This window comes from Oncorhynchus keta, chromosome 28 (genome assembly GCF_023373465.1).
Source record: "Oncorhynchus keta strain PuntledgeMale-10-30-2019 chromosome 28, Oket_V2, whole genome shotgun sequence".
In the NCBI taxonomy this organism is placed as follows: Eukaryota; Metazoa; Chordata; class Actinopteri; order Salmoniformes; family Salmonidae; genus Oncorhynchus; species Oncorhynchus keta.
This window is the reverse complement of record NC_068448.1, coordinates 27,210,250-27,223,852: the sequence shown is the minus strand read 5'-3', so window position 1 is coordinate 27,223,852 and position 13,603 is coordinate 27,210,250. Positions and strand designations below refer to the sequence as shown.

The following is a 13,603-nucleotide window of genomic DNA, read 5'->3' as shown; positions in this document are numbered from 1 at the left end:
CACAGTTTCTGGTTCAAAAGTGGATGGCTTCATTACTAAATGCACTGTTTTGCTTCCGGTACCATTTTCAGATTGACGTCAGTGTTCCATTTCGTTTTCAAGGTTGGCAGTATGTTTTTTGTTGTTGTTGCCAATTAAGAGCTATAGTGCTGCTAGATTTTTATCAACTGGCTGTGGAGTTTTGCCACAGGCTTTTATCCACTACTGTTTATTTAACTGGATGTGCATACACATAGGTACTGTACAGTATATATGTATGTTAAGGTCAATGTGTTTGATAAACTATTTACATCTGTTGCTGATATTATATTATATTGTGCCCCTACTGGGCTGGGCTAGGTAGTCTTTAATAAAGGCAGATAGTGAGATTTTCTTAAAATGCCATGCTTGTCAATGGCATGTTCATCAAACTGTCAAGACCATGAAGGTGAAAACCTAATTTATTTCTCTCCGGGAGCCTTGGTGTGCCCCAAACTCTGCTGACACAGGGGTCAAGTAGCTCTTTCTGTCCATCTCTTATTCTCTCTCTTTCCCATTCTCACACCCTCTCTCTTTGTCTGGTACTGATTCTTCCAAACAAAACCTAATCCAGCACCTCTAAAGCAAGGTGACTGCTAAAGGTGATTTTTCAGCCTCACTGCTAGAGCACAATGAGTTTGAGCTAGCAGGACCAATTCTTTCAGTTCTGGACAGGGATAGAGAATCATCTGGGCTGTCTCCCGGGTGTGTCAGTGGAATCATTATCTGACATTATCTTGTCTTGTTAATGCACTGCCCTAAAAGTAGGTTATAATGAGACCTAAGACTGTATTTGTATGGCCAGGGCTTCAGCCTGATATGAATTTGGTATAAGCTGGAAATCTCTGCCAGAGAAGCCTTTCATGCCGACATGAATGTAAAACGAAACAATTCTCCATGGAGATGTGGGCTATCGATCCATGATCTATTATCCATGAACTTGGACAGGTATTCATTTATTACTCCACACTTTCAACTTAAGCCTTGATGTCAGCCAGGAAGGGAGGCATGGGAGTGAGCAAGAGAGAAAGATCCAAATGACTGCCAGATAAGTTAATGTGTCTTTGCTGCAGAGGGACTGATTGCGGCGAAGGAAGGGAGTCATTCCTGAGACAGCCAGAGAAATCATGAATCCAAGGTTGACCTGGCTGCTTTGTGCCCTGCCCACAGAAGTTTGTTATCCAAGGGAATGTATATGCACAATGAGGGAGCTAGCATTTTACAATGACTGAGTGGCCGCTCCTTTTGAGCTATCCCGAAGACTAACTAGACTGAATCAGCAGACAATCACCTGGCTGATGAGGGTTTGGATGTATGGGCCCGCAAGGACGTTTTCATCATGCTGCATATGGCCCACTCATAATATAATAATAATATATATAATATATGCCATTTAGCAGACGCTTTTATCCAAAGCGACTTACAGTCATGTGTGCATACATTCTACGTATGGGTGGTCCCGGGAATCAAACCCACTACCCTGGCGTTACAAGCGCCATGCTCTACCAACTGTGCTACAGAAGGACCACCCAATTCACTCATAGCTGGTGAATTGTCCCCCCTTCCCAACCCCACACCACCTCATCATACTGTATGTCGGCCATAGAGAGAAATCTGTGGTGCTGACATGTACTGCGTCTGTGTCTGTAGATGACCTTATTCCTCCTAAACTGAGGGATCAGCACCTTGCACGGTTCTCCACGGTTTAAGTAAAACAATACAGTGTTTTGTAGTTCAGTCATACGGAATTATTCGAACCAGCGAAACATCTGGAAGTCCGCATTTGTTTTTCGGCGTTGTGCAAAAGCAAGGCTGCGATTGGTGGATGGAGACTCATGGTTAGAGGTTTGTGTCACAATAAGCAGAGAGGGGTGACCACTGTGAACCAAGTTATATGCCCTGTAGAAATGTGCAAATGTTTTTGTTTGTTCTTATTAGCGCCTTGATACACATGAATTGATATTGTGGCGGATGTTTTTTCAAAATTCTAAATATGTTACAGGATCCTAAGCTTATTATATTTTTTACAAAAACTTCTGTCATTGGAGAAAGTAACGGGAAAGTAATGCTGCTTTGAAAGTTGATGACCCCAATTTTGAGTTGGAACATAGCTAACCCAAAATATGAACTTAAAAACTGTCTGGGTTCATCAAAAACAGCTTAGGCATGGATAACATGTACATTTGTATTTGAACTGAACTATTGGTTATTTTGAGGTAAAGACTTTTAGATTAAGTTTGGACAAGTGAAAAGTATTACTGCTTTGAATTCACCTTGAATCAGAGAAGAGTTAAGAAACTCAAAGTGAGGTTTAAGGTTCCCACCAGTTCAGGAGAAGTTGTAAAAATGTTGTACAAAAATAGATAACTAATCTAATATGCAGGTGGTTGGCTTTGATTAAATACTTTATAGATCTGTTAAATAATGAAGAGAGAATGATCAATACCTTCACAGATATCTTCCTCTGACCTTGAGTAGATTGCCCTTGGTGTTATGTGGAGCGCATATGGTTTTTCAAAAACATCCTTAAAATGTTACTAGTTTTCTGTAACATGGCAAATTACTACCAGCCTTTCGTGACTAAGCTCTTCTTTGTGTTTTGTGTCCTTCTTTCTTTGCAGGTCTGGCAGTTCACCAGATTATTACAATCACTGTGTCTCTCATTATGGTCATTGCAGCCTTGATAACTACACTTGTCCTTAAAAACTGGTAGGAAAGATTCCTTTACTTTGCAATTACTTCCTGACACACACACAACACATCGCTTTTGAAAGTTTCAATTAGGCTTTTACCAGAGCCACTCATCCACAGTGGTACAAGGTATGATTTTATGTTTGTTTCTTGTCTTTGGTACGTGTTTTTGTAGCTGTGTACAGTCGGGGAATGGCCGTCACAGTAGCCATCAGCGGAAGATCCACCAGCAGGAGGAAAGCTGTCAGAACCTGACCGACTTCACCCCTGCCCGTGTGCCCAACAAAGTGGACATCTTCACCGCCTACAACGACAGCCTGCAGTGCTCGCGCGAGTGTGTGCGCACCGCCGTGCCCGTCTACACAGACGAGATGATCCAGCAGACCCCTATATACAAGACCACCTATAACGGAAATAGGTACACCGGCTTTAAATCGCTCTCAGCACTAGGTTTCTGGGTCAGTTTGATCACTGTTTGTGTAAGTGCTTCCTTCTCACTTTTGGGCTGGTTATTATGAGCAGTGCTGGGGTCGTTACTCAAAAAAGCAAATATATTACCTGTAACTCGTTACTTCTTTAAACAATAACAAATTACTTTACTTATTACTCCCTGGGAAAAGTAAAAAGTTACCCCCCAAAATGTTGCGCATCCTCACACAATGTAAACGTTACATAGGCCCTATACACCAACACAAGTAGCCTAATAATGAGCAACACAAAAAAGAGGGGTATAGGGCAGTATTTCTGCTACATACCCAGCTACAAGCTTGTTTAGCTCTCACAGCATGTCCTCCTCAAAACAAGCCTTGATTGTTTGGATGAGGTAGGCCTACAGTCATCTTCAGCAGGAGTGGTCAGGCCTTGGGGTTCTTTCGCTATGAATTTTGTCTTGGCGTGTTGCTTTTGAAGGTGCTTCAAGAGATTGGAGGTTGCGTTTCTAGCAGTGGAAAAGTGTTTCTCTCCTGGGCAGTTTACATTCTACAGTTATATTCTTGTCATTTTGTCATCCTACCAAATCAAAATAATGGGAGTACTTCCATGCTGAGAAACAATGTTTTAAATGCCACTTTTCAACTAAAACGGTCAGTACTGTAGTAGGGCATGCGTGCATGAACAGGAACTTGGTGAGAGGACAACAGAATAATCATCACATATAATAACTATAATAGGAATAGGATACCTACTGTATCTTTGATCAATAACTGTAATATTGTTTCTCAAATTGGTACAGTACTACGTTATATTACTCGTTACCGCAAAAAGTAATAGTATTAATGTAACGCATTACCCCCAACACTGATTATGAGTCGGGACAGGAGTTTCTCCTGGTATAATCACATATTTCGGAAAAAGTCCTTGCCCTAAATGGTGTAAATCCTCTTTTTGTAAGTGGTATTGTTTTCCTTGCAAAGTACCTCTATACAGTGTCTCCTGGACTCAGGCTCTCATTATCTTTGTGTCTCAATCCTTTGACCTACAGACCTTCTCCCACTGAAAGGCAGCTGATTCCTGTGGCCTTTGTGTCAGAGAAGTGGTTCGAGATCTCCTGCTGACTATCTGAAGCCTTTTTTACATCACTTCGATGGAACAAACTTCCTGAATTTATGCTCTGGTGAGTACTATGTCACTTTCCCCTCCGCAAATCCTTTCCTGAGCCTTCCCAACCAGTTTGGGAATAGAAGGGAAATGGCATGTGGTTGTTATTTCGTCATGGATTTTTCATAAACTGCCCTGGAAAATATTATTTAATGGCAAGATCACCAAAGGTCATTCATTAGCAATTATAATCCAATTATGTTTGATTCATGCTCTTCAACAACCTAGCCTTTATGAAAAATATTACGCATTTATGGGGTTGCGGCCCTCATTCAGGCGGCCAGTGTAATATTGTTTCAATGTTTTGTTATGGGAAAGGGGAACTTTCCCTTGACTTTCCTGTATTTTTTATGCATCACTGATAAGCTGGATTGCTTCCATTTGAAATTCCAAGCGTGAAAGTTAAACACATGCACTGGGCTAGTGTGTGGCTAAAAGCCCAGGGGGCCACACGTCTGTTATTGACCCAGCTTTGAAAAGGAATAGAACAACTGCAGGAACAGTAGCAGGAGGAAGAGGGCCAAGACCATCGTCTGACATTGGTCTCAGTCAGAGAAAGAACTAGAACGCCCCAGCACTGCAGACTTAAAGACCATGGAGAGCCGTTGTAGTTAGATGGGCATAAACAATGTTATTGCAATGTAGATGCACATTGTGACATGGTACTTACAACTGGCAGTTACGCAACATATTGTAGGTTATTTACTGTGTTCAATGTTGAGTTTGACACATGCTTATTTTGCTTTAACTACTGCTATTGGTTTTCTACAGCTCTTCTGACAATTTTACTTGCTAATGTCAAGATTTTTCTCCACAGGATCCTTTGGTAAACTTTTCCAACCAAGATAAAGAAGCGACTCAAAACGACACAGATGAAGATATTTATTTTTCTATAAATGATGACAAACCGAGCAGCCATACCGCTGCCACTCTATACTATTTTCCAGAGACCTGTGTTAATTTAGATATCTAGTTAGAGTTAATATATAACTACATTACTGGATGTGCCAGAGAAGACCATCTACGTCAGCGTCACCTTGAAGGGGACTAGGTTTCTTGGAGAGCTAGGAGACTTGGAGGATCTGCTCTCAGTGGAAAAAGCTGAGCTGTATTACTGAACAATGTGCCAATTACGCCACTATGTGCCATAATCTGTACAGAACAACAATTGATGGACAACTAAAGACAGTGCTATATTAACCTTGTATCAAACATATTCTTTTTAAAGAAAAATTAAGAAAAAAATATGTTTAAAGTATTTGAATATGTTTTCTGAAATAGTCCAAAAAATATATATTATATGAAGCACTAATCATTGAGGGCAAGGGGGGAAAGAAAAGAAAACGGTAAATGCTTTAGTCAACACCTACATTTAATGCATTGTTACTATGTCCCATTTTAAAACCAGAGTAGTCTGTCTATTTTTATATACGCAAAGAGGTCAGTCAGTCAGAACCCAAACAGTAGAATTCCATGCCACATGATGTTTGGACAGCGGAACGCCATTAACAGTCCAATCAGAGATCGAATCCAAGCCCAGATTATTTTCCCTTTCGCTATGTCCTTTTTGTCAAAGGTTTTGGATTGTGCTAACTACATAAAAAAAGGGCTCTATGGCTGTCGAACATTGCATACCCTATGTCCTGTTGTGTTCAGTTCTATCTGAATTTGAATAGCTAAAGCAAACAGAGAGGATTAGCAGTATGTTTACATATGTACTGACTCAGGTCAGTGTCCAATACACAAGTCTTCATTTCATTTTCCATCCCAAGCATTATTCACAAGGGATAAGACATGATGAGTTACTTTGAGTGGTGGTAGGATATGAGCGGTACCGCACAAGGGTGGAATTTAGAATTTCTTAACTTGTAAGAATAGAATTATTCTAACTCAACAATTACAGTAAGTGAGAAATATTGAATATCTCCTCTGAACTATATGAATAGTCGGTGTTTACCACTGTTTCCCAGTGTCTAATTGCAAATATTTGTCTTATTAGTCTTAAAATAACCAAGGGTCAGATTTATCAAACAATGCCCCTAAGGCCATTAATAAGTGTGATTTCTGTATATTATTGGGGGAATCACAATACCTTTTTGTGTTGCATTTATCAAGCACATCCTAATTGGAATTATAATTTGAATGATCATATTATCATCAAACACCTTTACAAATGGTGCCCTGTGCGAGAAGTATTTACATTCAGGAGTAGTATTTTCAATACCATAATCTCTGAAATACATGCAAATCAAGAAATGGAAATGAACAGGACATCTGAATAAAAATGGTAAAGTATTCCTCCAAATTAGGTCCAAATTAGCTGTATATCTTGTGCTGTGAATGCAGACACAACTATTTTTAATAATGTTCCTCCCTAAAGCTCACTTATATGAAGGAATACACTATCTCTCTTTCATGTCAAGTGCAGTACAGTGAAAAACAACCATGTTCTTTCCTGGTTCCTGAGGGTTGCTCATAGATGCGATTTTGTTGAACATCAGCCTCGTCTTAACCTCCAGCATCATCAATGAGATGTGGAACTAGCGAGATTAGGAGCAGCCAATCAGAGTCTAGAAGACTAGGCCACATGTAATACATTAATTAATTGATTAGTTCATACAATTCCTCTATTAGTGAGTCAGGACACTTGAACATAACACAAAACATTTCATTACGCTAGTGGGTAGGTAGAAAGCACAAAAAAGAACAACACGTGATTGCAATTATTCGGTGTCGACAGCAATATGTACATATTTAAAGATGGACTGGATTCTTGTCCGGATGTGGGCTGATATCTGCACTTACTCAATGAGATGGACAAGATTCAGGCTTCAGCTATTCTGTTTTCAGAGCTCAAGGTAGAGGTGGACCCATAGTACAGATCCTAAATCACAAGCTTATGTAACTGGAGGGGTAAAGAACTGACCTTGGATCTGTGGCTGTGGTGCAACTGTGACTCCTAGTCCACCACTCTCACAGCAAAACACCACGAACGACCATGCCAATTCATCCAAACATGTACGCTGAGACCAAGTTGCGTCAACATAACATATATTTTTTGAACAAAAAGTGTTATCTTGATAGTCTGAGGGTTACTAAACTGTATATTATACATGTGTAAATGTATTTTCTATATATTTACTTCTATTTGTGTACAGGTATGTTCTATTTTTAAAGACCTGTCTCTTTTTGGGAAAGGTTTGGCTAGGTCGGGATAGTGTCTTTGTTTACATGTGAACTACCGTATTTCTTTCACAACACAAAATAACCTTGTGCCAAGCTTCCTACCTGCACTTTCAAGCAGTACCTGTATTATATATTTGGCTAATCAATACAATACTTAAATAGACACTGCAATATTTCACATACTGAAAAAGTTGTTAGAAGTAACAAAGCTAGGGAGAGAAGGTATTTTGATTGTATACTATGATGAGATCGGCGTGCTGATGCTTGGGGTTTGGTTGGTAGAAGATGCGCAATTATCAAATGCTGACAAACCATTTTCATATGAAATATATTTGCTTCTGGAAATATGATTAGTCATGGTGAAAAGGGGAAGTAATGTAAACCCAAGAATAATTGTTATGAGAGAAAGTTAGACTGAGTTAATTTTTTGTTCATTTTTGCTGTAATATTTAAAACTACATGTAACCACTCTAGAGACCAAGACATATGTGTCAGTTTTCTCTTTAAAGGCAGAGAAAACTATTAGGTCAATGACCTTGTACTATTTAGCATGAGTTGAAACCACAGATAAATTATCAGAAAGAAGTACAGTAGTAAAGAGAACAGGGTTTTTAGGGTAAATATTTCACTCCCCTTTGCATTTGCAGAGAACAAGTACATGAACAAGGATTTTTATGTTTTGGTTATGCTGGTACTGAAATGTACCGGGTATGTACTTATTATGTCTTTCTTTCATATGATGATGACAAACACCACCAATGTTTTGCAACAAAATTCTCCACTTTCATGAACATCTTCATGATCAGATTTTTAGATAGCATGATTGTTTAAAGCCATCTACATACTACACCATTTTTACCTCAATATTCTAAAGGAAGTTTGGAATATCAAGGGCACAATTTCTTTAATGTGAAAGGTTTCCTCAAGCGCTGTCTACAAGCCTCAGATGTTCGAATATCCTCCCAAGCATTGTCCCCAATGCGCATTTCTTAAATTTCTAATATACTTTCAAATTGTTACATATGAAAGTGTTGTCTTGAAATACACTACATGGCCAAAAGCATGTGGACACCTGCTCATTGAACATCTCATTCCAAAATCATTGGCATTAATATGGAGTTGGTCCCCCTTTGCTGCTATAACAGCCTCCACTCTTCTGGGAATGGTTTCCACTAGATGTTGTAACATTGCTGCGGGGACTTCCTTCCATTCAGCCACAAGAGCATTAGTGAGGTCGGGCACTGTGGTTGGGCGATTAGGCCTGGCTCACAGTAGGCATTCCAATTCATCCCAAAGGTGGTCGATGGGGTTGAGGTCAGGGCTCTGTGCAGGCCAGTCAAGTTATTCCACACCGATCTTGACAAACTATTTCCGTATGGACCTCACTTTGTGAATGGGGGCATTGTCATGCTGAAACAGGAAAGGGCCTTCCCCAAACTGTTGTCACAAAGTTGAAAGCACAGAATCGTCTAGAATGTCATTGTATACTGTAGCATTATTCCTCATCCACCAAACTTTACAGTTGGCACTATGCTTTGGAGTAGATAGCAATTTCCTGGCATCCGCCAAACCAAGATTCGTCTGTCGGACTGCCAGATGGTGAAGCGTGATTCACCACCCCAGAGAACACATTTCTACTGCTGCACAGTCCAATGGCGGTGAGCTTTACACCACTCCAGCCAACGCTTGGCATTGCGCATGGTGATCTTAGGCTTGTGTGCGGCTGTTCGGCCATGGAAAACCAGTTCATGAAGCTCCCGACAAACAGTTATTGTACTGATGTTGCTTCTGGAGGCACTTTGGAACTCCGTAGTGAGTATTACAACCGAGGAAAGATGATTTTTACGCCCTACGCGCTTCAGCACTCAGTGGTCCTATTCTGTGAGTTTGTCTGGCCTATCACTTACCACTTCACGGATGAGCCGTTGTTGCTCCTAGATGTTACCACTTTTCAAGAACAGCACTCACAGTTGACCAGGGCAGCTCTATCAGGGCAGAAATCTGATGAACTGACTTGTTGAAAAGGTGGCATCCTATGACGGTGCCACGTTGAAAGTCACGAGGTCTTCAGTACGGGCTAATCTGCTGCCAATGTTTGTGGAGACTCCATGGATGTTGGCTCCATTTTATACCCCTGTCAACAACGAGTGTGGCTGAAATAGCCGAAACCACTCATTTGAAGGAATGGCAAAGTAAATGGCAAAGTAAATGTAACTTGACATAAGCAACTCACAGTTGCTTCTCTCAGTTCCCTCAGTTCAGTTCATCCCTCAGTGTGAAATATCAGTGCCAACAACAGCACCCATGCTTCTCTGTAGGTAATGTGGACGTAACAGAGCTAATCTTTATTATATCTGCTGATTTTACAGTTACCCTATAGTGGTTGAGGCAGTTCAAATTGACTGTGAAGATGACTAATGGAGTTGCAGTAAGATCAGAGAAATATGAGACTGAACAACTTTTGTGAGCAAACAAATATCTACATAAGAGACAGACTGTATGTCCTCTAGCTGTCTCTTCAGTGATCCTTGACACTTATAGTACAGCAGGTCCCCAATGTGTCACCTATGAGACAAACAAACTGTCAAGTAATGAAAGGACGCAGTCGGTGCCAGCAAGAGGAAAGGTGTCACACATATTGTGCTGTATTTTGCTTCATGTTAATACTACAGTTAATAATCAGTCATATTGATTCCGACCTTTTGACATATTCAGAACGTCAATTCCATGTTTGCCTGACATCTTACTGGCCCAATCTTTTTTTATCTATGAGATAGGATCCAGAACTTGAATGATCAATCTGTTTTGAGTCTTAGTCTAATCACAGACCAGGGGGTTCAGGCTTAAGGTATTTCAATATGGCACTATACTGTTAGGGAACATATTATTATAATGAACATTGTGAGTAGCCTAGCAACGACTGATTGATAGCACTAGAATTAATCTGGCCAGAGGCTAATTAAGGTACAGGGGGATACTGATACTTCTTGTTGTTCTGAAATACTTAAGAGAAAGGGGATAAATGTGTGATGTTTGGATTGTTTTTGGGTGCATATTTTTGCTTTACACAGGGTCGTTCATTCTCAAACTGCTTTCCTCATCATGTTTTTATGACTTTACATATTGTGCTCTTAAACTGTGTCTAAAGAGGAGGACTCCAATTCTCCTTGCGGATCATGTTTTTATTTTTCTATTCAAAAGAGCTATTGTACTGATATAATCACCAGTGTTTGTCAACAGTGTTAATGACTTGAACTATGATTTAATGACGTCACCATTTCCTATATGGCCATTTTGGGTCAAGCAGAGTCTGGTTGCATTAAACACATTTGCCTATGAGCATAGCTATATGCCACAGCACAAAATAGGGCCTCAGCCTGACACTCAGTATGATGCCTTGAACATGGAGTGTATATTGATCTGGACTGGTTTAACATTGATATTCGAGATAGCACAGCTCAATCGATATATTATCAATCAATCGATTATCACTGGACAGGTCGTCAGATTGGAACAGAGTCAGCCGTGACAGTGAGGCATTGACTCAGCATTGCCTTGTCACTCTCTCAGAGCAGATGAAGCCAAACCGATATATGTCTGAGAGATATTGGTAAGATGTTTGTTCAGGTATTGAAATCATTCGCAAAGCTAAATGGTAGACAAACAAATACGTCTGACTGAGATGACATCTTTTTCTTTCTGGTGTTTCACACAGGTGCACACAACAGTTTGTTCAGCAACACAATCACAAGAATTCATACTACTACTACACAGAACCTGACTGAAGTCTTGTTGTTGCCATAGAAATGAAACATTTGTACTTTGTGACTCTTAAACTTTTTATATTTGTGTTAAATATATCAATGAGTAAATCTGTTACTTTTATATATGATCTATCTATGACTGTAGTACACACAAACACACACAGAAGGACTGTATAAACAGTCCATTTCTGTGTCAGCTAAATGTTGTATAATTTTATTTTGTGTCTTATGGATCACATCTCTTTTTGTAGGTATTGGTAATGTTTAAATTTACAGGTGATTTTGATTTGGTTACTATTGTACTTCTAAGCTCTGTATTTGCAAGCACTGTAAATGCGATTCTCATCGGATTCGTCCTCTGTACATTTAGTACTCTGATGTTCCTATAAATAAAATGTAAAACAACACAGACTGTCTAAATTCATGCTGGGGAGTTTGTCGAATAACACAAATAAACTATTTGAATATGAGGAGTACCCACATACATTTGAGCTACTTTCCTCCCATATCGCTCTCAAACAAAATGTCTAAGCAAAGCACCCGGGGGGGTTGTCTCTCCCCCTAGTTACCCTGAAGTTTGCTGTGCCTGCTTGCCTGATTGCCTGACTACATGACTGCTTGCCTGATTCACAGTAAAAGGCAACAAAAGAATTAGAGAATGTAATAAAATCACACGTACATATAACTCATCTAATTATTTATATAACTCATTATTAATAAACGCAGCAAAATAATAAATTACCCTGTCTTTCAAAGATAATTCGTAAAAATCCAAATAACTTCACAGAAATACATTGTAAAGGGTTAAACACTGTTTCCCATGCTTGCTCAATGAACCATAAACAATTAATGAACATGCACCTGTAAACTTAGGACACCAAAAGGCCTTTCGACTGACTCTGAAAAACACCAAAAGAAAGATGCCCAGGGTCCCTGCTCATCTGCATGAACATGCCTTAGGCATGCTGCAAGGAGGTATGAGGACTGCAGATGTGGCCAGGGCAATAAATTGTAATGTCCGTATTGTGAGACGCCAAAGACAGCACTACAGGGGGACAGGACGGACAGCTGATCATCCTAGCAATGGCAGACCACGTGTAACAACACCTGCACAGGATCGGTACGTCCAAACATCACACCTGCGGGACAGGTACAGGATGGCAACAACAACTGCCCAAGTTACACCAGGAACGCACAATCCCTCCATCAGTGCTCAGACTGTCAGTGCTCAGACTGAGAGAGGCTGGACTGAGGGCTTGTAGGCCTGTTGTAAGGCAGATCCTCACCAGACATCACCGGCAACAAAATCCCCTATGGGCACAAACCCGCCGTCACTGGACCAGACAAGAATGGCAAAAGGTGCTCTTCACTGACGAGATGCAGTTTTGTCTCACCAGGGGTGATGGTTGGATTCGTGTTGATCGTCGAAGGAATGAGCGTTACACCGAGGCCTGTACTCTGGTGCGGGATCGATTTGGAGTTGGAGGGTCCATCATGGTCTGGGCGGTGTGTCACAGCATCATCGGACTGAGCTTGTTGTCATTGCAGGCAATCTCAATGCTGTGCATTACAGGGAAGACATCCTCCTCCCTCATGTGGTACCCTTCCTGCAGGCTCATCCTGACATGACCCTCCAGCATGACAATTTCACCAGCCATACTGCTTGTTCTGTGCATGATTTCCTGCAAGACAGGAATGTCAGTGTCCTGCCATGGCCAGCAAAGAGCCCAGATCTCAATCCCATTGAGCACGTCTGGGACCTGTTGGATCGGAGGGTGAGGGCTAGGGCCATTCCCCCCAGAAACATCCGAGAACTTGCAGGTGCCTTGGTGGCAGAGTTGGGTAACATCTCGCAGCAAAGATCTGGCAAATCTGGTGCTATCCATGAGGAGGAGATGCACTTCAGTACTTAACCTCTCTGGAATATGTGGGACGTCCCACCCCGCCAACAGCCAGTGAAAGTGCAGGGCGCCAAATTCAAAACAACAAAAATCTCATAATTAAAATTCCTCAAGCATACAAGTATTTTACACCATTTTAAATATAACATTCTCGTTAATCCAGCCACAGTGTCTGATTGCTTTACAGCGAAAGCACCACAAACGATTATGGTAGTCCAATACAGCAAATGAAAGATAAACATCTTGTTAATCTACCCATCGTGTCCGATTTCAAAAATGCTTTACAGCGAAAGCACAACATTTGATTATGTTAGGTCATAGCCAAGTAAAAAAAACACAGCCATTTGTCCAGCCAAAGAGTGGAGTCACAAATAGAGAAAATAGAGATAGAATTAATCACTAACCTTTGAGGATCTTCATCAGATGACACTCATAGGACTTCATGTT

General features: G+C 40.6%; 1 protein-coding gene across 1 annotated transcript in view; it reads left to right on the top strand.

Moving 5' to 3' along the window:
- The window catches only part of LOC118360931 (adherens junction-associated protein 1-like), an 80,892-nt gene extending 69,230 nt beyond the window's left edge, over window positions 1-11,662 (top strand). The window contains exons 3-6 of the mRNA XM_035740506.2: window positions 2,640-2,727; window positions 2,885-3,127; window positions 4,190-4,321; window positions 5,123-11,662. Of these exons, the coding sequence (XP_035596399.1) occupies window positions 2,640-2,727; window positions 2,885-3,127; window positions 4,190-4,262 (404 nt within the window). The 3' untranslated portion in view covers window positions 4,263-4,321; window positions 5,123-11,662. The remainder of the gene's footprint in view (window positions 1-2,639; window positions 2,728-2,884; window positions 3,128-4,189; window positions 4,322-5,122) is intronic.
- The last annotated feature ends 1,941 nt before the right edge of the window (window positions 11,663-13,603 follow it).